The 24,864-nt window shown below is 32.2% G+C and overlaps 5 protein-coding genes across 10 annotated transcripts; 3 read left to right on the forward strand and 2 right to left on the reverse strand.

The window, feature by feature from the left end:
- The first annotated feature begins 210 nt into the window (after window positions 1-210).
- On the forward strand, window positions 211-3,936 carry LOC126871262 (putative fatty acyl-CoA reductase CG5065). 2 transcript variants are annotated; one of them, XM_050629866.1, is made up of 8 exons: window positions 211-474; window positions 1,184-1,449; window positions 1,535-1,851; window positions 1,917-2,164; window positions 2,463-2,649; window positions 2,911-3,096; window positions 3,197-3,457; window positions 3,532-3,936. In XM_050629866.1, the coding sequence occupies exons 2-8, from the start codon at window positions 1,204-1,206 to the stop codon at window positions 3,608-3,610; spliced, it is 1,524 nt and encodes a 507-aa protein (XP_050485823.1). In that variant the 5' UTR covers window positions 211-474; window positions 1,184-1,203; the 3' UTR covers window positions 3,611-3,936. The 2 variants fall into 2 exon arrangements, with proteins under 2 accessions (XP_050485823.1, XP_050485822.1); XM_050629865.1 differs by having other exon boundaries at window positions 211-1,449.
- A 1,581-nt stretch (window positions 3,937-5,517) lies between these two features.
- On the forward strand, window positions 5,518-9,350 carry LOC126871260 (N-acetylglucosamine-1-phosphotransferase subunits alpha/beta). Its single transcript, XM_050629857.1, has 7 exons — window positions 5,518-5,788; window positions 6,008-6,429; window positions 6,532-6,743; window positions 6,849-7,641; window positions 7,726-7,897; window positions 7,984-8,171; window positions 8,248-9,350. Exons 1-7 carry the CDS (start codon window positions 5,636-5,638, stop codon window positions 8,555-8,557), a joined length of 2,250 nt encoding a protein of 749 aa, XP_050485814.1. The 5' UTR covers window positions 5,518-5,635; the 3' UTR covers window positions 8,558-9,350.
- On the reverse strand, window positions 9,261-12,641 carry LOC126871265 (uncharacterized). Of its 3 annotated transcripts, none has more exons than XM_050629874.1 (5): window positions 11,932-12,641; window positions 11,227-11,485; window positions 10,265-10,884; window positions 9,833-10,029; window positions 9,261-9,728 (listed from the first exon to the last, which is right to left on the reverse strand). In XM_050629874.1, exons 1-4 carry the CDS (start codon window positions 12,185-12,187, stop codon window positions 9,878-9,880), a joined length of 1,287 nt encoding a protein of 428 aa, XP_050485831.1. In that variant the 5' UTR covers window positions 12,188-12,641; the 3' UTR covers window positions 9,261-9,728; window positions 9,833-9,877. The 3 variants fall into 3 exon arrangements, with proteins under 3 accessions (XP_050485831.1, XP_050485832.1, XP_050485830.1); XM_050629875.1 differs by having other exon boundaries at window positions 9,261-10,029; window positions 10,265-10,594; window positions 10,664-10,884; window positions 11,932-12,637; XM_050629873.1 differs by having other exon boundaries at window positions 9,261-10,029; window positions 11,932-12,640.
- Window positions 12,642-13,271: 630 nt separating this feature from the next.
- On the forward strand, window positions 13,272-17,659 carry LOC126871259 (chromatin-remodeling complex ATPase chain Iswi). Its single transcript, XM_050629856.1, has one exon. It carries the CDS (start codon window positions 13,461-13,463, stop codon window positions 16,488-16,490), a length of 3,030 nt encoding a protein of 1,009 aa, XP_050485813.1. The 5' UTR covers window positions 13,272-13,460; the 3' UTR covers window positions 16,491-17,659.
- Window positions 17,660-19,009: 1,350 nt separating this feature from the next.
- LOC126871266 (CUE domain-containing protein 2-A) lies at window positions 19,010-23,821 on the reverse strand. 3 transcript variants are annotated; one of them, XM_050629877.1, is made up of 5 exons: window positions 23,661-23,821; window positions 22,698-22,787; window positions 22,242-22,578; window positions 21,998-22,171; window positions 19,010-21,798 (listed from the first exon to the last, which is right to left on the reverse strand). In XM_050629877.1, exons 2-5 carry the CDS (start codon window positions 22,784-22,786, stop codon window positions 21,538-21,540), a joined length of 861 nt encoding a protein of 286 aa, XP_050485834.1. In that variant the 5' UTR covers window position 22,787; window positions 23,661-23,821; the 3' UTR covers window positions 19,010-21,537. The 3 variants fall into 3 exon arrangements, with proteins under 3 accessions (XP_050485834.1, XP_050485833.1, XP_050485835.1); XM_050629876.1 differs by lacking the exon at window positions 23,661-23,821 and adding an exon at window positions 23,378-23,555; XM_050629878.1 differs by lacking the exon at window positions 23,661-23,821 and adding an exon at window positions 23,086-23,312.
- Window positions 23,822-24,864: the final 1,043 nt, after the last annotated feature.

Below are 24,864 nucleotides of genomic sequence, written 5' to 3' on the forward strand. Positions count from 1 at the left end.
TCTTGAGTCTCCTTCGCCCTAAAATCCTCTTAATTCGTTTAGAAACGAATAAGTCTCGCGATTAACCCCTGGAAGATTGCGATTCAGTATAAATATTTTGGGAAAGCAACCCCGGCGAGTGTCGTCATCTGCTGGTTATCAACCGGTGTAGCCAGCCAGGATCGTTCGACAAACGTCGACAAAGCCAGTCTCGACTCTTCCTTCGTTGCGGAACGTTGTCGATCGTAAAACACGCGAGCACGCGAAAATCCGCCTCGAATATCGCGAAACAGATCGCAAATGAGTTTGCAAATATACATACTCTAACACGTTGTCAGTAGTTTCATGTTCAATCTAATTAGATTTTTTTGTTTCTTTTGGTGTCGGCAAAAGCATATTGGGACGAAGATGAAAGTTTAATGAATGTTCTTCAGGTTCTTCCCTTCCTTCAGATGGATACGTTTATTCGCAGTTCCCTTTAGGAATATATAATCGGTAGAATGAGTAGTTCTAAAGATATACATACCTGGTTTGTCAATCCTTTCGTTTGATGTTTGTTGTTACTTTTAAGTGAATCCTTTCGAGAATAATTAATCGCGTTAACTCTATCATTCTCAAATGATTTAATAGCTGTGAACACTTTTACCTGCTTCTATTCTGTTATTCTATTTCTTTTCTTTTTTTTTTTTTTTTTTATCTATCACCGTTGTCATTTCAATTTTAATCGTTCAAATACGAACAAAAGAACGAATCCATCTCCACGAATTAAACGAACAAAGAAGCACAGCCGTTTAAAAAAGAAATTGATATAAATTTGCATACGTGTTTTAACGACATGAATTTCGATCATCAGGCGCGAAGAAAGTAAAACATTTACAGGCTCGATACGAAGCTTCTTTCTAGAGCATGGTCACTCGGCTGTACTATTTCCCCCGAGGACCTTCGTTCTGCCGATATAAATCGATCGGTCACTTAAGCATTCATGCAGTGCCTCCACATAACGGTCGTATCTTGTGCATTATAGATCGCACGTGCAAACGAAATGCAGAATTTCGATATTTGCTCGTGAGATCTACACGCGAGATACGCGAGCATTATATCCAGATATTTATTTACAATAGAATGTAGAAGTTATATCGTAATCTTCGTTCAAACGTTTCTCCATCCATTTGACTGCTAATGAACAATGGAATGTTTCGCGCAGAAGACAGAGGGTCCTGTAATATGGGTACAATGAATACAGAAATCAATGAAAATGAGATTAACAAAAGATTGAACAAGGCGAATTCCATCGAGGAGTTCTACGCTGGTACCGGCGTCCTTGTCACCGGAGCGACAGGTTTCGTGGGGAAAGGTCTCCTGGAAAAATTGATGCGCGTTTGTCCGCGTGTCACCGTCATCTTCTTACTGATCCGCCCGAAAAGTAACCAAACGATAGAGCAACGATTTAAGAAGCTCATAAACGATCCCGTGCGTAGATTAGGTTCTCGTCGTCTACGAACGCCCTCGCCAAAAACCGAACTCATCAACTCCGCGTCTTTCTTTTCTTCTTCAGATCTACGATGGCGTGAGAGCGAAATATCCCTCGGTTCTCGGCAGAGTACAGCCCGTAAGGGGTGACGTGAGCCTGCCGAATCTAGGTCTCTCGCCGGAAGACAGGAATCTGTTGCTGAAGAAGGTGAACATAGTGTTCCACATTGCTGCCACGGTAAGATTCAACGAGCCTCTGAGCGCGGCTGTTAATATGAATACGAAAGGCACTGCTCGTATCATCGAACTATGCAAGGAACTGAACCACGTAATCAGCATCGTCCACGTTAGCACAGCTTACAGCAACGCGAATCTACCGCAAATCGAGGAGAAAGTATACACGTAAGTACGAATGACGCGCGAATGTTGTTCCGTGGTTCGGTTTGCGACCGTGGCATGTTTTGCAGCACGAGTTTGGAACCTTCTACGGTGATCAACATGTGCGACAAACTAGATGTCGAATTGATCAACATGTTAGAGAAAAAGATCCTGGATACTCATCCGAACACGTACACGTTTACGAAGAATCTAGCAGAGCAAATTGTAGCTAGCGACAGCAAAGGTTTGCCAGTTGCGATAGTACGACCAAGTATAATCGGTGCCTCGCTGGAAGAACCGTGTCCTGGCTGGCTAGAGAATATCTTTGGAGTTACAAGTATTTTCCATAGATCTTAACGACAATAATTTATTTGATGCTCTTTGCATCTCGCATAAGTAGAGTTAATCAATTTGCCCTCTGCACGAGAGAAATTAGCTTTAACATTCCACACGTCGTTATTAAATATTTGAACGTATTCAAGATCATCGTTGTTATCGTGTACATATAGGTATTTTTTTCTTTTTTTTTTTTTTTTTGCTGACAATTGTAATTATCCTTTCTAAATACCTATTTATCGCTGTATCTCCGATAGTCGAGAATCGCGAGTAATTTCTACAGAAATTTAATGTTACAGATATCTTTCTGCAAATCAGCAAAGGTTCTGCGAAAGCTATTTGGGGCAGGAAGGACGCGAGATTGGATTTAGTGCCTGTGGATTTCGTAGTCGACACGATAATGTGCGCCGCGTGGCACGTCACGCTACATCATCGCGATAATGAAGTTAAGGTTTACAACTGCACGAGTAACGCGTACCCTTTTAAGTAATGTTTATTGAGAATTCTTATCGACTAATGTGATTCGATTATCATCAGAGTATCCGAAAAATTTTAGTTCATTCGTTTGACGCGAGCAAAGGTAAATTACAAAAGTTCACTTTCACTCACAATACCTCAATTTAGAAGACTAGAAAGGTAATTAAGATTATGTAATATTTCTTATCCCCAAATTACTCTGATGGTAATAAACTGTATTTCAAATATAATTCGATCAATTCTATATGCATAAACGTTGTAATTTTCAAGATGGGGTCAGATGAAAGATGCCATGGTGAAATGTAGCATAGAAACGCCGCTGAACGGTACGCTATGGTACCCGGGTTGTCCGATGGTAGCTAACAGATATATTTACAACGCCCTCAACCTAATCCTGCACGTTCTGCCCGCGTTCGTCATAGACATCTTTTTAAGATTTCGCGGTAATAAGCCAATGTGAGTATTTTATTGTTTCTGCAACAACGAGAACAGTTTTTCTTTTTGTAGTAGTAATCTTTGCCCCTATCTATAATAATATTTAAAAATGGCGTTTCAGAATGATGAAAATTGTCAAATATTGCTATCAACTTGTAACAGTGACAGCGTATTTTACCATGCACGAATGGACCTTCCAAAGGGATAACATTACCGACATGGTAAAGAAAGTGAAAACGTTAAAAGACGGCAATGTCGTGAAACTAGACTTGCAAGATATGAATTGGGAGAAATATATCGCGACATATATGATGGGAATTAAGAAATTCATTCTGAAAGAAGATCTTGAATCTATGGATGCTGCCAGACAACGATTATCAAAGTGCGTATAGAATGTACCTACGTATTAAAAAATGGGAACTGATATAAATATTTGTATATTTTCATTTATTTCAGGTTGTACTGGATACATCAGACAACTCAAATATCCGCTATAAGCTTTTTACTATGGATAATATTACGCGTTACGTACTGATCATTCGAACGTTATTCCTTCTACTTAAATGAAAAAAGAAGTAGATAAGATTTTATGAAAAAAGGAATCATTATCCGTTTCATTTATAATCAGGTCACTTCATTTATAGTATTGCTTGTTTTGTCTATAAAATTTTAATAAGGATATATGTATTTATACGCATACGCTTTGAAATTTATAAACAATTCATACATAACAATTTCTATACTTAATGCTGTTTGTTGTACAATATTTGCGAATTCTTGTGTGTTATCTTTGTATACGCGTATCTTCGAAGATCCTTCCATTAAATTAAAACAAAAAATAAAATGTGCTGAAATATTTAATTATTAATTTGTTTCCAAAGATTCTACGTCATGCCTTTGTGTAACGCTAAACAACAAAACATAATTATATAGGGAAAAAATAATAATATGTACAACTAATATTTTGTATATTATATCTATTCGCGAAATATAAACATTTTTCCGCATAATAATACAAATTTCTTTCATTCTCCATCAAACAAAAGCACGAGGAATAACTATTCGACGATAAGAAAAATTTCCCGATGAAGAGTTTATTGAACTATAAACAACAATGATAAAAAATAAACATCTTTTAAAATAAAATCGTTCTAAATTAAAATCTTTCGAACAAATCATCATTTATCCTAAAAACTTACTTTGGTCTCTAAATTATTTGTTTGTAAACCTCGTAGCTCTTTGACCAGTTTACATTAAAATATTTACATTATAAATTAAGAATCAACGCATTCGTGCGCACAACTTCACGCCGCTGTGGAATAGCGCGACATTGCATCGCTTGTATGCTTATGTGCCGAGCCTAAATTAATATGTTCTTTATCTTATACATAGTTGTATTGGTTTAACACCGGTAGCACAGGCCACGGCCACGGATACCACAGACCATAGTCTGGAATATAGAGGTTGGAAGCTCCCGTGGTGGGAGTAAAGCTCATGATATCGAGAGTTGTGCTTTACAGGTCGGCCGCTACCATGATGCGTCGATCTATTTCTTAGAATTTTGCATATAGCGCCATCCTACGGTGAGAATAATAACTACATACACTGAAGGTAAAGAATATAAACTGAATTAAATGACTTCATAATCTTTCATAATTTATTTAAAATACTTATACAGTATTTCGTCCGATATAGAAAAATGTTATTTAATTAAATATTAATTATATGAACCATCAAGAAGTATTATTATCTCGATTAAAAAAATACAATTTTTTAATCAAATATATTTTTAATACATTTATTGTATGTACATATATATATATTATACGCATCTATTGGAAAATAAATTTGTTTTTAAGTTTTGTTTAATTCATTAAAAATGTTGTAACTATTAATACTGTACCATGTAATGCTTTTCGTTTTGCACGAAGATGCTCGTTCTTCACTACGACAACAGATAATTTTTTACTATATTCGCTCTAATTTGGCCGACAATGTGGCACGATATATGGCCATAGCGTATTGGATTGAAATTTATTATTATTAAATAATTATGATTATAATATATGTATTACAATTGTACGGCGGGGAACCGCAACCACGCTTCAACCTGCTTATCAACTGAGGATATATAAGGTGGTTGGTAACTGGTGGTACAAGTGGAAAGAGGGTGATTCTAAATAAATAGAATAAATAGAAGAATAAAAATTTTTTCTTTTTTCGCGTAGAATCACCCCCTTTCCGCTTGTACCACCAGTTACCAACCACCCTGTATACATGGATTTACCGACATAACATATTGATATTGCAGGTTGTAGACACGAGATAACGCTACACAACGAATCCTAATAAATGGATCAAGGCGCCATATCGCGGACAAGTGAGCCAACATTGTCCGGTCACTAAGAGTTTGGCTCCGCTTACCCCTTACCGCGGTAGTTACTAGACTTTTGTATATGATAACAACGAGTATATACCGGTATCAGTACATTTTTATCGATGATTGAAATCAGCCGGAGGTGTAAACAGTGTTATATGAATTCGTATTGTAACTTTAGCAATGTTAATCGCATGCAGAATCTTTATCAATATAATGAGCACATGGAAATTATTACAGCGTCGGTGTTACGATCTACTTTCATATAAATATTCGCTGTTAGTGATATTAACAGCATTTACTTGCATATTTATCGGCATTGTTCATTTTGGAGAGGTTAGGAATTTCATTTTCCCCATTGTTTTTCTATCTATCTATTTTGTTGATTATTAAAAATTTATGTTTTATTGTTATTCATAGAATATATTTTATTAATTAATTAAGTGTGAGATAATATTTTAATGTAAATGTCAAATTTGCATGTAAATTTCGAGTTACTGAATTTCTTAAATTCAAAATAAAAATTTTTATTCTAATTAAATATTAACGTTTCAGATGTGGATAACATGGAGTAAAGAGAAATACGAAGCAGTGTTCCATTCTTTCAATGATAATATATTAGGTATCTCTTTCCAAAAAAAATTATGCCAACATGTTCCAATAGATGTTGTATATACGTGGGTCAATGGGTCAGATCCAGTCTTCTTAAAAAATCTTAAAGAGCATATTCCTATAATGGATGTTAACACAGCTGCTTCCAGATTTAGTGATAAAGATGAATTAAGATATTCATTACGTTCATTGGAAATGTATGCACCCTGGGTGAGACACGTGTATATTGTTACAAATGGTCAAATACCGAGTTGGTTAGATATGGATAATCCTAAAGTTACACTTATTACTCATGAAGATATATTTTTAAATAAAAGTGATCTTCCAACATTTTCTAGTCCAGCTATTGAAAGTCATATTCATAGGTAGTATCAAATTCATTATACAATAGCAATCATAACAATTTATATTATCTAGTTAATAGCTATTTCTAATCTTCTTAACAATGTAATTTTTTATTTTTGCAGAATTCCTGGAATTTCAGATAAATTTTTATATTTTAATGATGATGTAATGCTAGGAGCAGAAGTGTGGCCAGAAGATTTTATTACACAAGCAAGTGGCCAAAAAGTGTATCTTGCATGGTGGGTTCCTGATTGTTCAGATGTTTGTCCTTGGGCCTGGGTGGGTGATGGATCATGTGATCCTGCTTGTAATACAACATTATGTGAATTTGATGGTAGCACTCATTGTTTATATTTGTTTTGAAATAACAACTATAAAAAAATTTAATGACCTAACAATATGTGTAAACTTAAACTAGTATCATTAATCTTTTTTACAGGAGGAGATTGCGATAGCACACCAGTTCCTACTGACAGTGAAGCTCTCGAGGAAGAGGGAGACTATCCACACAAACTTTTACAAGATCCTCTAGAAGATACTAACTATGGATTAAAATTTTTAAATATCTTTAGAAACAGAAGTATAAGTACTATGTGGAATGATACACAATTGTCTATTCAACAAACATTCCCAAATACAGTCACAAATCTAAAGATGCATGTAAATAAATCTTATAATTTCAAAAATAATAATTACGCGAGTTCCATTGAAAGATATTTTAATGAACAATTGAATGAAAATGATCAAACCGTACCAACCCAAAAATCGATGATATCAAAAATGATAAATAAGATAAGACATCAAACATTGAACGTTACTGAGAGACGTCTGCAATTGAAACGTTATTTAAATGATGATATCATGAACTTACCACAAGTTAGTAGTACCACAAAAGCTAATCATAAATCGACTCATTCTGATCAATGGAAACTTCGAACAAGACAACTTGATACATATGCCGAATCTTTGCTATATGTGAATAGAATATATAATATGGCATATGGTTTTGAACGTAGAAGAGTACCCGCTCATATGCCTCATCTAATAGATAAATGGATCGTTGCTGATATGCAACGAAAATTCGAGCACGAATTTAGAAAAACATCTAGCCATAAAGTTAGAAACTCCGAGGATATGCAATTTGCTTTCTCTTACTTTTACTTTCTAGCTAGTGAGAAACGGAAAGTACCAATTGAAGAAATATTTGATACATTTGACACAGATAAATCAGGGTAGTTATACTATTTTAAAATAGTAGTAATAGAAAAAGAAAGAAAATAACAGAAGTATTATTCAAAATAGTAATTCTGTTTCAGCACTTGGTCAGATAGAGAAATTAGGACTCTTTTATCTAGACTTTATCCACTTCCTCTTGATTATAGTCTAGTCGTTGAATTTGAAAATGCAATAACGAATTGTTCAAATCATATAAAAGTTACTAAAGTATTAAATCCACCACCTGGAGAAAGATATTTGGATTCATCTCTTGTGAGCAAACACTTTGTAAACTTTAAATAATACTTAAATCTAAAAAGAAAATCTTCTATTTATAATAATAATTTATGTTTTTATAGCCGATTGTAACTAAGGAATTGATAGCAAAATGCGAAACGGTTTCACGAAAAATTAAAGACAAATTCAGTCAAGAAAAGCTTTACCCACACGAAATAATTAAAGCTGGAAAAAATGAAATATTCGAAATGTTAACAAGCAACGTGTCTTTAACAGTACAACTTTTAGACGAGATACGTAGAGATCCAAAGTAAGTAGTTGTAATCATTTTTATATTGCTAGGATTTAACGATAAATAGAATAGAATAATTTTACTTTTATTTTAGAAAATTTATTTGCTTAAATGACGATATGGATCCCCTTCGACGTTCTGAGAACGAAATAGTTCGGGCATTACTGAACGATTTTTATCGCTCACTCTATCCATTACGCAGTACTTTTGAATTGCCTTTGCAATATCGAAATCTTTTCACTCATCGACATAAGCTCCTTGAGTGGAGATCTAATCGAACAAGAGCCAGAAATTTGTTGTTATGCCTTATCCTTTTATTACTTCTTACGACTTTCTATCACTTATTTTATCATCAAGTGCGTCGATTATTCAGAATACGAGCACTACCCATATTACTCGTTTAAGTCTAAGGTACAAATGCAAAAATAGGATAAATATATTGATATCTTTTAAACAGAGCAACATTTTCTAAACATTTTATGTGATATAGGATTGTGTTTTATACAGATAATTCCCATACAAATTTGTACTATTTTAGCAGATAATTCATCTATTTTATTGTGTGTTTTACATCTACAAGTCCATCCACAATTTAGAAGTGATATTTGAAGAAACAAAATACAAATCTCTTTGTTTGTTTTAAAAAATTCATTTAGAAGGTAACATTCGTTGCTAAGAATCGATACTTTATAAGGTATAATGTATAATAAGGTATGAACAAATAGATACTTAGTGTCGCGTTAAAATTAAGTAAAACGTTCCTGTGATATTGATAAAGTACTGATTGTCTTTGTTTGTTTCTCTCTTAACAAAATGGAAGATTAGATCTCATAAATTTTTCTCCAAGATGAGTGTATCATGATATGTATATTCACTTTACACTGAGATTTGAGAAGTTATATAAGATTTAAAAAATGTATAACACTTTTAAAGTGTTATTAGTTTATAGTATTTTAATATTTCTCTATTCTAATGTGTAGTACAATTTTTTACTAGAAAATTACCCGGTTAATAATTGTTGAAGATATGAAATGTACCAAATTTGTACTTACTGTTAATAGAATATGGATATTATTATTGAAGTAGAATGCCATTAAACTGAATATCTTTTTAATTTCGCAGTTTGTACTTATTTTATTTCCAGAAAACCGTGTATGTACATAATTTTATTCAAATAAAGTTATTCGTTATTTCTTACTAGTTGTATATTATTTATACACAACTCAGTATATAGAGGGTTAAAGGTATTATAAATTATAACATTATATATTACTCTATAATAGTACTTTATATATATATTTTTTTAATTTCTTTTTGTTTCAGTAAGGAGAAGTAAGATTTCATGATTTCATTTCATTTGTTTCATTTTGTTACTTCACTCGTATCGTTTCTAAACGTCTAACATTTCTCGTTTCCTCGATAAAATTTTAGTCGAGTAGGTATAACATGTGATTTATACACATACGCTTTCGAAGTCGTAATAAATTCATACAACACAATTTCTGTATTCCTTGCTTTTTATTGTACAATAGCATGTATGGATGTTTTGTGTACTTTCGTGTAAACACAAGCGTCCTAAAATCGAAGCATAAAAGATATAAATCTAAAATTTGCTTTAAATAACGCTACTTTCGAATATTTCTAATTGTTTCCACTCGCTAGTGCCATATATTTAGTACTTAGAAAACTTTCGCAGATTCATGTCACGATCATATTGCGTCTTGTCATGACTCCGATATCTCTTGTTTGTCTAAAGGGGGACAATTCATATGGCGGAGATTTCGCGGGCCAACCATGCCTTCTTGTACTCTTGCGCATTCGCTCAACCATATTGCGACACTAGCTACCTCTTCAGCTGATAGACGAGATCCAATACCTAATATCGAATTATAACAGAAATCTTATGAAAATTAATGTAATGATAATCATAGGAAAGAACTGGTTTTGTAAAGAACCGCAACATAAAAGTTTCAGATAATTTTGCAAGAAACTTGAGATTTACAAAGAATCATAAACGTAACACAAATAAACTCGAATAATTTTACAACCCGGCTTGTATATATGTATGTATATCGGTTTGTAATAGAATTAAAGATCCTTTGTTATCTCACCAGGAACATTCGGATAGTACTTGAGCAATTTTGCGTCTATAACCTTCTTCTTCTTTTTCCTTTCAACCCTATCTTCCGTATTTCGTATGCTCTGTTTCTCGCTATAACTTTCTGCCGAAGTACTACTAGTCACACTTTTTGCAGATGCGTTTTCACCTTTCAACTTTTGTCCATTAGATCCCGGTCTCTTGCTTGACTCGACATTGCTAGCGGATATCTCGTTAGGTTCTATCTGTGAAGTTTCTTTGCTAGAGAAATCTTGTTTCGCCTCATCTTCAACCATCTTCTTGTGGCTAGCGTAACTTTCGCTCAATTGCGGCGTTATATCAGCTGTAGAAGAATATTTTTGTAAATTATGTAACAAATGTGCGAACAGAATAATTTCTGATAAGAATGTACTTCTCGAAGAGTCTATGTCCTTTCTTGATACCAATTCTAAGTCTAAATTTGCGTCAGCTTCCGTGTCTTGGCTCGTAGCTGAACAAACCCGATCTATAGAATATTTTCTTTTGCTCGATGCTTGATTTTCTGAATATTCAGAATCGTATATAATGAATTCTGTCGGATCGTCGTCGCCAGGATCTCTTTCGCTCCCGTCACAACAAAGTCCAGCTAAATATCTGGAAAAATGTTATTATTGATAAATTAATTTTCTCACATTTAATAAAATATACATTGAATTTGAACGCTAAACATTGTAGAATTTGTTCTATTATTGTGATATATAAAACCCTATAGATTTCAAGATCTATATGTATATACATACATATAAGTACAATATATGTATATCCTCCATAAATTCCTATATGTATAATCCTATAAATATCCTATGAATATCATTCGCATCTTTCTCAACGCCCTATATAAGTACATCCTTTTTCCCTTCAGTTGTGTGTTTTATAGCTGCACGGTTTATTACCTATATCAATATGTGTTATACATTTTGTAAGTTCTGTATATACCCATATATCTCCAGAAAAAATGTAACTGGAACCATAGCAGATCCGCCATCAGGTTCGTGAGTGAATAACTCGCAAATCATAGTCATTGTTTCAAAGAGGCTGGAACCTAAAAGTCCAACAGCGATTGCCAAGAATTTTTTCACTTGGCATTTTCGTCGAAATTTCCCGATCATCAAGATCAAATTTAGATCCCGACGATCCAAACACAAGCAGTCCCATAGCCTTAGTATCGTTTCCACAGGCAACGTTTTATTGTAATCTATTCAAGAAATATTATTTTTCAATATCGGTAAAAGATGCTTATCTAAATACACAGTTTAAAAACTTCTCCACCCAGATCACACAGTTCTACTTTAGAAAAATAATAACTAAGGGTTATTTTATATTATATATTTTGTTTAACATACCTAAGAAATATCTAAATATTTGATATTTATAATTGATAATTCTACGTCCAGTTAATAAGTAATTATATTTAATATAATTATTTGATTCATTAGCATCGATAATTAATAATTAGAATAATTGTTCGTATTAGTGATTAGTATGAATACAAAACACAGACCAAGAAGAACCGGTGGTATTAAATATTAAATATGGATAATCGATCAAAAATAACATATTCAAACAGTTAATAAAATATTGTATGTTGCCCCAACAATTCATATACCTATACATATGTATTCGAATAATTATTATCGATACCTCCAAATTGACGAAGTAAAATCCTCAGAAAACCGAGAGTCAAACCAGAAGCGGTATTCGGTGGTGGATACTCCAATCTTAATTTCGTCGGTGGTTCCTCACCATTGGCCAACGCTCGAAAATACGAGCTAGACCATCGAAGTAAATCGTACGGTTGCGTTCGAATAGCCGCCTTGCAGAATTCCTTCAGAATTAATGGCAAACTCGGTGGCACGATAACTTCATGTTCTGAAACTGATTGTTCTGCAACAGACATATTTTTCAATTTTTCAAAGTTCAACAAATTATTCGTATATTAAGTACTGTAACTTTTGAATAAGGAACGAAAGTAAAATCTTAAGGGGGAATGCTAGTTGATACGAAGTGAAACTATGATTAACTTGAATATCGTAGTACATTACGTCAAGTATACTGTTTGTTGCCATTTCGCGGGGTTTCGTCGTCTAGGAAACAACATCGATGAAAAGTGATCAATTCGTGGTAGGAATAGTGTCGCTCACCTTCACTTGCATTCTATTTAACCCGCTTGTATTCTTTCGGTCATCTTCAATCCAATTGTAGTTTTCTAATATTAAGAAATATTTCAAAATAGATATGAAAGAATTGCTATTGATGTGTATCATTTTTTCGTTTAATTTTATATTAAATACTTTCTTGAAATATTGATAAACGTTTTCGTTTGCTAAAGTACGAGAAAGATTAAAATATAAACATTCGATAGTCACGATTAGATTAAATATATGTAACTCGTTAAGAACACCGACGAGGTACGTTAAGAAGAATCGATCGATAAAGAAGTTCCCTTTTTATTATTGTTATCATTCGTCAAGTTGAAAAGCTTTATCCTCTGGTTTTACATATAATATTATCAATAATAAAATTAAATTATATATATATATTTTCGATATGAATAAATACCAAAATATTTATTAAAGTATATCATTTCGATTACTAATGTATAATAATATAACTAATATATTATGTATTTAATTTTATTATGTATAATATATTATGTATTTACATTTAAAATCGAACTTATTTAATCTTATTGCCTTAATTAGAGGAAAAACATTACAATTTTTTACTTCAGAATTTCTATGAAATTACTGACTGCAAATGTGTTTTATTCAGATTTATGTACATGTGAATTATTAGTCATCATAAACGTAAAAGAGTTATTTCGAATACTTTGAGACGACATTTGTTATCCAGTGACAAAATTATTTACAGATATACATATGCTTGCATACAATATAACTCGTTTAAAATAAGTTCAAATATTCCCTCTGTAATGTGACGTAAAGAACAGATGCTTATAGATGGCGTCATTTTCGTGATTTTGGAGGGACAACATTATTCAATATGGCAGTAATTGGTATTATGCGTTTGTGAACGTCACTGTGAAAAGACCGGGTCTAATGCACCAATTATCGTAATTAAATCAAGCGCCTACTTACATACACATTAAATTAACCGGATTCAAGTTATACATACAAGAAAATACATCTTTTCCAACAAAAAAGAGTAAAATGTCGAAGCCAGATGAAAATGCAGACACAGGGGACACAGGAGACAATTCGAATGGATCTTCGGCCGAGACCACATCGTCTCGAGGTGGTGACTTCGAAACAAAACTTGAAACCGATCGTAGTAAACGATTCGATTATTTACTAAAGCAAACTGAAATATTCTCACACTTTATGACGAATAATCAGAAGGACAAGGCTGGGAGCCCTTTAAAGATCAAAGCTGGGAGACCCAGAAAACAGCCAGAAACCCAAGTGAAATTCGATTCTGGTGACCATAGGCACCGTAAGACGGAACAAGAAGAAGATGAGGAATTGTTGGCTGAAAGTAACGCCAGTGTCGCGCCAACCACTCGTTTTGAATCATCTCCACACTACATTAAGTCTGGTGAGTTACGAGATTATCAAATACGAGGCTTAAATTGGATGATATCTCTGTATGAGCATGGTATCAATGGTATCTTGGCTGATGAGATGGGTTTGGGTAAAACTCTACAGACTATCTCATTATTGGGATATATGAAACACTTCAGAAACATTCCTGGTCCACACATAGTCATTGTTCCCAAGTCTACGTTGGCTAACTGGATGAATGAGTTTAAAAAATGGTGTCCGTCGTTGAGAGCAGTTTGTCTCATAGGAGATGCAGAAACTCGAAACACTTTCATTAGAGAGGTTATGATGCCTGGAGAATGGGATGTTTGTGTAACATCCTATGAGATGGTTATAAAGGAAAAATCAGTGTTTAAGAAGTTCAATTGGCGATACATGGTAATTGATGAGGCTCACAGAATAAAGAACGAAAAGTCCAAGCTATCTGAGATTCTGAGGGAGTTTAAAACTGCTAATCGCCTTCTGTTAACAGGAACACCTTTACAGAATAATCTTCATGAACTGTGGTCTTTGCTCAACTTTTTATTACCAGATGTGTTTAATAGTTCAGATGATTTTGATTCTTGGTTCAACACTAATAGTTTCTTAGGTGATAATTCATTAGTCGAGAGATTACACGCTGTCCTTAGACCATTCCTTTTGAGACGTTTAAAATCTGAGGTAGAAAAGGGACTGAAACCTAAAAAAGAAATTAAGGTCTACATTGGTCTCAGTAAAATGCAGAGAGAATGGTATACCAAGGTACTTATGAAGGACATAGATATAGTTAACGGTGCTGGTAAAATTGAGAAGATGAGATTGCAGAACATCTTGATGCAGCTGCGTAAATGTTGTAATCATCCATATTTATTTGATGGTGCAGAGCCTGGACCACCTTATACAACTGATGAGCATCTTGTTTATAATTGTGGTAAAATGGTTATCTTAGACAAACTATTGCCAAAATTGCAACAACAAGAATCGCGCGTTCTTATATTTAGTCAAATGACCAGAATGTTAGATATTTTAGAAGACTATTGTCATTGGAGAGGTTTTCAATATTGTCGTTTAGATGGTAACACAGCGCATGAGGATAGACAACGCCAGATCAACGAATACAACGCACCGGGAAGCGAGAAGTTCATTTTCATGCTGTCGACTCGTGCGGGTGGTTTAGGTATTAATTTAGCAACGGCGGACGTAGTAATTATTTATGATTCCGATTGGAATCCGCAAATGGACTTGCAGGCGATGGATCGAGCTCATCGTATTGGTCAACAGAAGCAAGTCCGTGTATTCAGGTTTATCACAGAAAATACCGTAGAAGAAAAAATCGTAGAACGTGCGGAAGTTAAATTGCGTTTAGATAAGCTAGTTATTCAACAGGGGCGATTAGTGGACGCGAAGCAGACAGCGTTGAACAAGGACGAAATGTTGAACATGATCAGGCACGGTGCAAACGAGGTATTTGCATCGAAAGACAGCGCCATCACGGACGAAGACATAGACACTATACTTCAAAAAGGTGAAGCCAAAACCGAGGAAATGAAACAGAAATTAGAAAGTCTGGGTGAATCTTCTCTGCGTAACTTCACTGTGGACGCACCCACGGATTCCGTCTACCAATTCGAAGGTGAGGATTACCGCGAAAAACAAAAGATTCTTGGAATAGGTAACTGGATAGAGCCACCGAAACGCGAACGTAAAGCCAATTACGCGGTGGACGCTTACTTCAGAGAAGCTCTCCGAGTATCAGAGCCAAAAGCCCCGAAAGCACCTAGACCACCAAAGCAACCAATAGTCCAAGACTTCCAATTCTTCCCGCCACGATTATTTGAATTACTCGACCAAGAGATATATTACTTCCGGCAAACGGTAGGTTATAAAGTTCCAAAAAATCCAGAGCTTGGATCGGACGCTGCTAGAATTCAAAAAGAAGAACAACGTAAGATAGACGAAGCTCAACCATTAACTGATGAAGAAGTTGCAGAGAAAGAGAAACTGCTTACTCAAGGCTTCACGAACTGGACGAAGAGAGATTTTAATCAATTCATAAAAGCTAATGAAAAATATGGTCGTGATGATATTGAGAACATAGCCAAGGAAGTAGAAGGGAAAACTCCCGAAGAAGTGATGGAGTACTCGGCTGTTTTTTGGGAAAGGTGTCATGAGTTACAAGATATAGATAGGGTAATGGCTCAAATTGAACGAGGAGAAGCAAAAATACAGAGACGAGCCGGGATTAAGAAAGCCTTAGATGCCAAAATGGCAAGGTACCGTGCTCCTTTTCATCAGTTGAGGATAGCGTACGGAACTAACAAAGGTAAGAATTACACCGAGGAGGAGGATCGATTCCTCGTGTGTATGTTGCACAAGCTTGGCTTTGACAAGGAAAACGTATATGAGGAGCTTCGTGCCACGGTCAGATCGGCGCCACAATTTCGTTTTGACTGGTTCGTAAAGTCTCGTACAGCTTTAGAACTTCAGCGGCGGTGCAACACGCTAATTACGCTCATAGAGCGCGAGAATCAAGAGCTGGAGGAGCGAGAGAGACAAGAAAGGAGAAAGAAAGGCGGCAGTATTGGTGCAAAACCTGCGTCCAAGCGAAAACAAGAGAACCTACCAGCTCCGCAAGACAAACCGCGGAAAAAGAAGAAATAAAAAACTTAAACGGAGATACGTTTCCAGTTGTCATTTGGAAAAACGAATTTAACCACGATATAATAATCTTTTCATCGTTCATTCTCCATACATTAAAACGATCTGTCATCGTTTAAATTTAAGGAGAACCTGTAAACTTTTTTGCAATTTCGCCGCTTTTTCATTCCCTGTGAATCTACATTTCAGTATGATTACGTTTGACTCGCTTTTTCTTAATAACCATCGACAAATATTTGGAGTTAACAGGAGCAAGCAACTAACAGAGTAAAACAGAAAAGCGTTTTGTGGCACATCGAATTTTTCATTTTTTTTTCTTTTTTATAGTGTACGATAGTTTCTGGTGAGAGTATCCAAAATATTAATTTTATATATCCATAACTTTTAAAATAACGCTTTCCGCAACTTAAAACTAGTTATTTTTAGATTCTACTCATCAAAACCTATCATACATCATGAAAAAAAAGTTAGAAATTCAGTCTATCCCAAAACGAAGTTCAGCCGGAGAACGTATTTATTAATATCGTTGATAAACATATTATTGTACTAAATGGATTTTCACATGTGACATTGAGAATGATAGCTTTTATATTTATATGCACCGGATGACCTATTTCGATTTATCTTATGAATGTCAAAGTGCTTGTTTCTGACATTGATGAAATTAACAGAAAGCGAGATTTTTTATACATATATATATTATAATTATCATAGAAAAATTACATTCGCCGACATGTATGTATTGCATATAAATCACATACGTACCTTGATTTAATTTTACATAATTATAATGCAATATTACGTGAACGATTTTATTTATTTGCTATGATTTTAAAAGGCATTGTAATTCGTTTTACGAATAAAATATCATGTGCCGTTTCATATGAAAATCGAAAGTGTTTAGTTGTTGATTATTAATCACCTTATGTAAAATTGAAACGACGATAAGATACGATTAAGATACGATTATGGTGGATTAGAATATGAAGATTATGAACGATAGAAAACATAATCGATTCTATTTTCATGTTTTTGAATATATAATTATATGTATAGAATTTCAGAATTCTTAGTACTGAGTGAAGAAAAGATATTTAGGTTTATATATAATATTAGGTTTATTTGTGTTTAAATCAAATGTAATTATGAATAATATAATGTAATCACATATACATACGTATATTAATTTAAACGGTGAATGTATTATTCTTCGTATAGTTTAGGAAATCGATTATCGAAATGAGATAAATCACAAATTCTTTGTTGAACAATCATCGGTTTTTAAAATATATAAATGAAACATTCAAAAATGATTATAAATACGATTACATTTCAAAAACTTACATTCTCTTCGTGCAACAACTTGAAAAAGGTATTATAACATATATATCAGCGTTGATACCGAAATGCTTAAAAAACAATTTTAAAATTATTATTTTATTTGTTTTCTAGAAGAATTTTTTATATTCTAATTTTCATTAGTCCAGTTATTGGATACGATTTACAAGAGAACAAAGCGTTGTTACTTTTAAATGCATGGGAAAGTCGAATTAACCGATAATCGGTAAAATATGCATACAAGAGTCTCGTGGTAAATATAACAACAACAAATTGTTCATTCATTGTGTACATACAATCATTATTCTACTAACTATACTAGTATTTTATAACTATATTCGATGACATATTACTAGAAATTATTGATTTTACAAGGTTACAAAAAGAAGATATTTTACCGAGTATGATAATAATATCGTAATTTAATGAATAATTTAGTATATATATATATATATATATATATATATATATATATATATATATATATATATATATATATATATATCAATAAGATAGTTATATATTTTTATAAATGCATACTAATTATTAAAAAATATTGATTGATTATATCATGAATTTATGAAAGTACTATAAGAAACGTAGAAAACATATTTCTATATGACTTTATTTTTCTTAAAGTAAAACCGTAAAAAGTACTTTTTAAAATAAAACAAAGTTCTTATTGCTGCATTATATCAATGTTAAGAAAGATAAATTTCAAATAAACTTAACGAAATAAAATGAGACTGTCAATAGAATCTTTTTTTATTTGTTTTTTGGATCACTTTTTAAGGCCCCGGAGTTCTTCATTATCACCACAGAATATATGTAATATTATAATCATATATGTATCTTGAATTTGGTGTTATATTTAAAATCTACTCAGACTGAGAGATCATAATGAAATTTCTGTTTAATTAAACGATTTTCCTCAAAAGGCAAATAAAATAATCAAAAACCAAAATTGTTTCTTCTTATTATTCTATACCTATGCTTGAATTCATAAAACAAAAGGGATCCTTAAACAAATTTTTTTCATTGTCTTTAATTTTGTAACAATGTAGAATATCATTTGAGTAATAATGCAGCTGATAATTTTTGTTATCCCGTTTTTTTCTAGATGTAAACTTTCCACCATTTTTTATCAATAAAATGCTTCAAAGACAACAAAACAAGCTACAGAATTATTGTTTTAAACAATAATGATCATTTATAAGCAAACAATTTCGTATAAACGTATGAATAAATCCTAATTTTTATATACGATCTTAATTGCACATTCATAATAACAGATTACATGTAATCAATATTGCTAATTAAAAATACTCATATGTTACATTGAAGGGAATACAGCAAAATTCGCAAGAAACTGAAATGTCCCAGTTTATAGTAATTGCTCATCTTATCCTATTCTTTTTATTTTTGTCACTTTTCTTTATATTTTTTTATTTTTTTCTGTTTTTAATAATTTTTTTAATATATTGCTATCTTATTCTATTACACATACTTTCGGAAATCTTACAGCAACATTGTTCTGTCTGAAATTAATCGGCAGTAGAGTATATTTAGTTTACAATGAATATATGTTCATCATTCGGTAATTACAATTATTAGAAATAATATGACTCCTCTGTAGCGTTATTATAAATCACCTATGGCAAGGAGCGGCTCAAGTTTTTTCAATATACTTATATATATATAATAGTAATATATATATATATATATATAAGTTAAAACTACATATATATGTATATATATAGTTTTCTTCTTTTCTTTTTATTAAAATTATTTTATTAAAATTATCAAATAATTAAAACAAGAGTTTTATAAACAAATACATTAATAAGAAAGACACGCAGTTAATAGAATGAATTAATAAATGTAATAAATAAAATTTAACGACACCAGTGACTCCTTAAACAATGTATCAATGGGTCCAATTAAAAAATATGAAAATGTAAATTTATATTTCTGATCAATTACACTTCTTGTTGTGTCAAATCACGATATACGATCGTCAAAAGTTGGTGTCTCTATGAATTCATTACTAAACTTCGCTTCCTAGTATACATATATTATTGCAAGTAATCACTCGACTTTATTAATATCCTAAGATTTAAAGGATTATATCCATCTACACTTTGAAATTTGCAATAATAGCAATAACAATAGTAATACTGGTAAATTATATGGCGCGGTAAGCAATTTTTTCATCCCGCTTACGTATCTATTACATGTATGTATATATAATATCTGTTTATATATATATAAATATATATCTATGTATAATACATACATATATATGTATATATATTTGTGTGTATGTATATATATACTATATATATATTTCTTCCTACCTAATACATATACTACAATTTATTATCCGAAATCTACAACTTGATTATAATTTTTTTTCTGCGATACCAAGAGATTCAGTACGCACGCAGTATTCACTTGCACGATATTTTTTCTTTTTACAATTAATATTGTATTAAACTTTTGGTGAATTTCGATTATATTTGTAGATAATAATTATAACTATGCATGCTTAGAATAATTATTTATTTGGAATTTTTTCGGTTTTTTCCAAGTAAGTGTGCACATAAAAATTCCTAAACTTTTTTTTGTTATATATCATTTTATTTTTAGTGTTTTTGCAAGAAACCGAACTCCTTGCAAAGATATACCACTTATCATTTTATCGTTCTTACGTACTTTTCATTACATACATAGTACGAGTCTAAGAGAGAGAGAGAGAGAGAGAGAGAGACAGACAGAGACAGAGACAGAGATTTTACTCAAATTCAGTAACGTTTAGAAACAATCAACTGAACTAATCTTATTACTTAACATTATAAAATATATAATTGTAATATATTCCAAGATATATCAGCACGTATCATAGTCTTAATAATAATAGTTAATATAACAATGGTTCAATATTCACTGAAGAGCATAGGACACATAACACGTTTAATAAATAAAATGTGTATATTATTTTAATAGTAAAGGAGTGTATGCGTTTGAAAATAATAAGTAAAATTATCGACATTGTATCGCAGAAATTGAATTATAAGTTTAGTAAACGAACTTATAGTGTAATCATATATTCATAAATAAAATTCTGTAATTACAGCAGATTTAAAATCTAAAAAAATTGTTGAAAAACAACAAAACATTATGAAATTACGTCTTGTATTTTAACATTTACCTATAAGTTCGCTGTCATAAAAGTTTCTCTAAACTAAAAATCATAAATTTATTTTGTGACCATTATATAAAGTTATTTCGGTAAAAAATAAAAAGTTTCAAACGTAAGTTAATTATACGTTAACAGGTACTTAAACTGCGACGTAATAATAATAATTAATAACATTAGCGATGTACCGTTATGGAGAAATTTTCATTAGTCCACACTATGAACGGCAAGTTATTTGCGGTTTTTTAAAATGCTCCCAGACTTTTGCGACAGATCACAATGATTATAATATCACGCATAAAAATAATTCTAAAATCAATAAAAGTCATTGTGGATAAAACAAATTCAACTAAAAAAGAGAGGTACAAAATAGATAGTGCTGCAAGTATATAGAAATTCAAGACCCTGTCCGTATTCCTTTATAAGCAAGACAAGAGAATCTAAGCGAAAGCTTTAATTCGAAATCAGATGCCTCCAAGGGGGTGGATCGGGGGGTGGAGGCAAAGGGACTGGTTACGGTCGGCAATGACCTCTTTTTCTACCACCTTCGTTGCCATCCTCCTCTTCGCCACCCCTTCTTACTTCAGTGTATCGTTCACCCTTCACACTTACGATCTTATTATCTAAGTAACGTACTAATTTTTTTGGTTCTGTTTTCGGTGCGACTGGACGATGCTCACGTGAGTCGTCGTCTCTATCAACATAACTATACCGTGCAATGATACGTGATTTCAATTCCTCGTCGTTCACTCTGGCCTTGTTACGACCGTTTGGCTGTAGAAGATAATTACGCTATTTTATATCGTTTAACTCATAATTGATTCATTACTATGAAAATGTACGTACATCTGTATATACATGTATAAATTTAATAACATTTTAAATTAATAGTACAAGTTTCAAACATCATACAAAAAATAAATTATATAATATATTTTATAAAAAGTGCATACATGTAAAAATAGATACTTACTGTTAGAAAAGTAAGATTACTAACAATACTTTGCCCTGCTTCTTGTCTATGAAGTGCAAGTTGTGCTGCCTTTGCTATATCACCACCAGCAACTGCCAAGCAATGTCTGGCTTCTGCTGGACTTGCAGCTGGGAACATTTCTTGTAAAAGTGCTACTTGATGCCAAGATGATTCCTGATAAATAAGACATTCATGGTTTAAAATAACTAATAGTTACTTCAAAAACAAAGTAGAAGGAACTTACTTCTGAAAAATATTCTCCACTAGAATCACTTCCAGCATCACTAGTTTCTGAGAGATGATGAACTCTCATTCTCTGTGTACCAGGAGGTAACAGAGCTGTTAAACTAATATGACTCAAGGGATCTTGAGGTTGGCAATTTTCATTCCCTTTGCTTTCTTGCCGTAGTTTACTTTCAACATCTAATAACCACTTGGACACTGCTTCTTTTTCAATAGTAGAAAACTCAGGAAGACAAGCAGAAACCATTTCACATAATCCATCAACGTCCAAGTCTTCCTCAAGTGCACTTTCTTCTACCATGCTCACCACATAGCTCAGGACAATGTCATCTATTAAGCTGGAAGAGATATCTTTATAAAATACAAAAACACATTAAATGCAGTTATTATATAAGTTCCACATATACATTTGCTGAATTATAAATAAGTTCCATCACTTTTTCTTTCTTGTTTTTACCTTAATTGGGCAGTTGGTACCTCTTTTCTCACAAAACTAAATAAAGACTTTTTGACCAACTCTTCCTTTTCATCCATTGTACGATTCATCCTAAAAAATTAATAATAATTAATTCAAATAAAAGTCATCTATCACTGAAAGATTTCTATATATTTAATTTGATATTTATAAACTCTAAACTATGTTTCAGTTAAATTTATATTCTTTAAAGTAATCAGTTTATTAACAAAAATTAATATTATACAACCTTATTAGAACAATATTTATATTCAATAATATTTCTAAAACAATTTAACAAGTGTCTTTACAAAAAGTCAATGATAACATATAATGTTATTGTTAGAAAAAATTATATTAAGGCATAAAAGCTTTATTACGAAACATTTACACTGGAAAAGCACTTTAAAAATATATAAGTCTAACTCTTTTACCAGTTTACATAGGAAATAATTATAACAAACTATTAAATATTAATTCACAAATTCTACATTTGCAACATGAACTTTAAAACCAAATTGACTTTATTACACAGTACATTAACCGCGTCAAATTCATGCTTAACGTTAAATTTAATTCGCATAGAAATTTCATTTGAGAAATTTCGTTTTCGAAAGCTACTGGTCGTCCAGCTACTGTTAACTTTCCAGTTAGGTTAAGAGAAATAAGGCAAAACCAATTACAGGTAATCCAAAACAGGATTGTATTCAAGAACTGACTTTTCTCGAATGTCTTTATCTCGTGCAAGAAATGAGAATAAAATCATTTTTCGTGGTGCATGAGAAAACAGAAAATGAATAAGTATCGCGAAGAAAAATGAGAAAGGGAGGAGAACAAATTGACAGAAAGGTAGTAGCAGCGCCGGTCACATCCAGCTTTTAGCATTTCCGTTCATCTGCGATGAACGAACAATTTCGTAAGATAACATTGATATATTTCATCATGAAAATAGACGCGAGTACGAACCTGATCTTATTCACTTGCTCCAAGTGCCCGGATCGTACTTAAGGTTGAAAACTGATAAAAATTTCGTATACAAACAATGTTGCTCGATTTGACAGTCCGGTGGGACGGGTAGAGATAACGTGGCGCCATCACAGTCCGCGACCCACTTCGGGATCAAATCAGCAATCTCAGTGTTGTAATTTTAATATTAAAACAACTCAAAATAGAAACAATTATTCTATAAAATGAAATAATTTTCCACGTGAAATATCGTTTACAATGAATGAAAAAAGTAAATATCTCAAATTATATAGGATTAGCATAAATACAGAAATTCGATTTACATCGGAGCCCTAATATCGACACTGTAACCCCCGAAACTTATTTGTTGCATGAATATTAATCTGTACTTGGTGTATGTATAATAGAATTGTCTTTAGAAATAAATAAGATGAGATGGATTATTTAGCAGATTCAATTATTCAAATGAAATTTATTTTATGAATCATTGATAACTTACAGTTCCAATACTGTTTGAATAAAACAAAAACTTGGAAATTGTGCTTTTTATTAATTGGGAGTATTGAACTTGAATGCTTGAAATTATATAATAACGTCTGTGCGATTAATTATGTTTATATTTTGAAACTCGACAATATTTTCAGCAATAAAATGAGAACAAGGAATTTTTCTATCTATTCAAAGAATGTAACATATTAATATATATATAAAGATGTTAAACATAGAAGGAACTTGTATAGAATTACAGTTCCATTAATATGTAGTCACGATACATAATAATTTTTCGAATTTTCCCAAATAATCGATAAAATGTTTTTTTTTTCAATTTTATTTATAATTCTTTATTTTAAAGAAAAGTAATTTGTCATAGAATAATAGTAAAACTAGTAAATTTTTTAGAATAAAACATACTTAACGCATATTATTTCGCTATGTACTATTATAGCAGTTTATTTATAACACATAATTTCACATGTTATACAATGTACATATACTTTTCAATCATACATGGATCTTTACAACAAACGTAATTTTGCCGCTAGCTTCGATTTAATATATACCATATACGTAGAATGTTATTTTTACATAACGCTTAATATACACGTATAATGCTAAAAAGATAATTCTTTTTTCGAAGTAAAATTTACGCAATGATCTTTAGGAACCTACGAGAAAAGGTAGAAATGTAATAAAAAGTATGATA

The sequence above is a fragment of the Bombus huntii genome, chromosome 11 (assembly GCF_024542735.1).
Source record: "Bombus huntii isolate Logan2020A chromosome 11, iyBomHunt1.1, whole genome shotgun sequence".
Lineage (NCBI taxonomy): Eukaryota > Metazoa > Arthropoda > Insecta > Hymenoptera > Apidae > Bombus > Bombus huntii.

Excerpts from the sequence above, each read along its gene's own strand:
- LOC126871262 (XM_050629865.1), top strand. The coding sequence starts at position 1,159 with ATGAACAATGGAATGTTTCGCGCAGAAGACAGAGGGTCCTGTAATATG. Across the intron at positions 3,097-3,196 it reads TTTCGCGGTAATAAGCCAAT|AATGATGAAAATTGTCAAAT; the intron begins GTGAGTATTTTA and ends ATGGCGTTTCAG. Across the intron at positions 3,458-3,531 it reads GCCAGACAACGATTATCAAA|GTTGTACTGGATACATCAGA; the intron begins GTGCGTATAGAA and ends CATTTATTTCAG.
- LOC126871266 (XM_050629876.1), bottom strand. The coding sequence starts at position 23,460 with ATGATTTTATTCTCATTTCTTGCACGAGATAAAGACATTCGAGAAAAG. Across the intron at positions 22,788-23,377 it reads AATCCTGTTTTGGATTACCT|GATGAATCGTACAATGGATG; the intron begins GTAATTGGTTTT and ends TTAATTTTTTAG. Across the intron at positions 21,799-21,997 it reads GTAATCTTACTTTTCTAACA|CCAAACGGTCGTAACAAGGC; the intron begins GTAAGTATCTAT and ends TATCTTCTACAG.
- LOC126871260 (XM_050629857.1), top strand. The coding sequence starts at position 5,636 with ATGTTAATCGCATGCAGAATCTTTATCAATATAATGAGCACATGGAAA. Across the intron at positions 6,430-6,531 it reads ATTGAAAGTCATATTCATAG|AATTCCTGGAATTTCAGATA; the intron begins GTAGTATCAAAT and ends TTATTTTTGCAG. Across the intron at positions 6,744-6,848 it reads AACATTATGTGAATTTGATG|GAGGAGATTGCGATAGCACA; the intron begins GTAGCACTCATT and ends TCTTTTTTACAG.
- LOC126871259 (XM_050629856.1), top strand. The coding sequence starts at position 13,461 with ATGTCGAAGCCAGATGAAAATGCAGACACAGGGGACACAGGAGACAAT.
- LOC126871265 (XM_050629874.1), bottom strand. The coding sequence starts at position 12,187 with ATGTCTGTTGCAGAACAATCAGTTTCAGAACATGAAGTTATCGTGCCA. Across the intron at positions 11,486-11,931 it reads TTTACTTCGTCAATTTGGAG|ATTACAATAAAACGTTGCCT; the intron begins GTATCGATAATA and ends TTTCTTGAATAG. Across the intron at positions 10,030-10,264 it reads GTACTATCCGAATGTTCCTG|GTATTGGATCTCGTCTATCA; the intron begins GTGAGATAACAA and ends ATTCGATATTAG.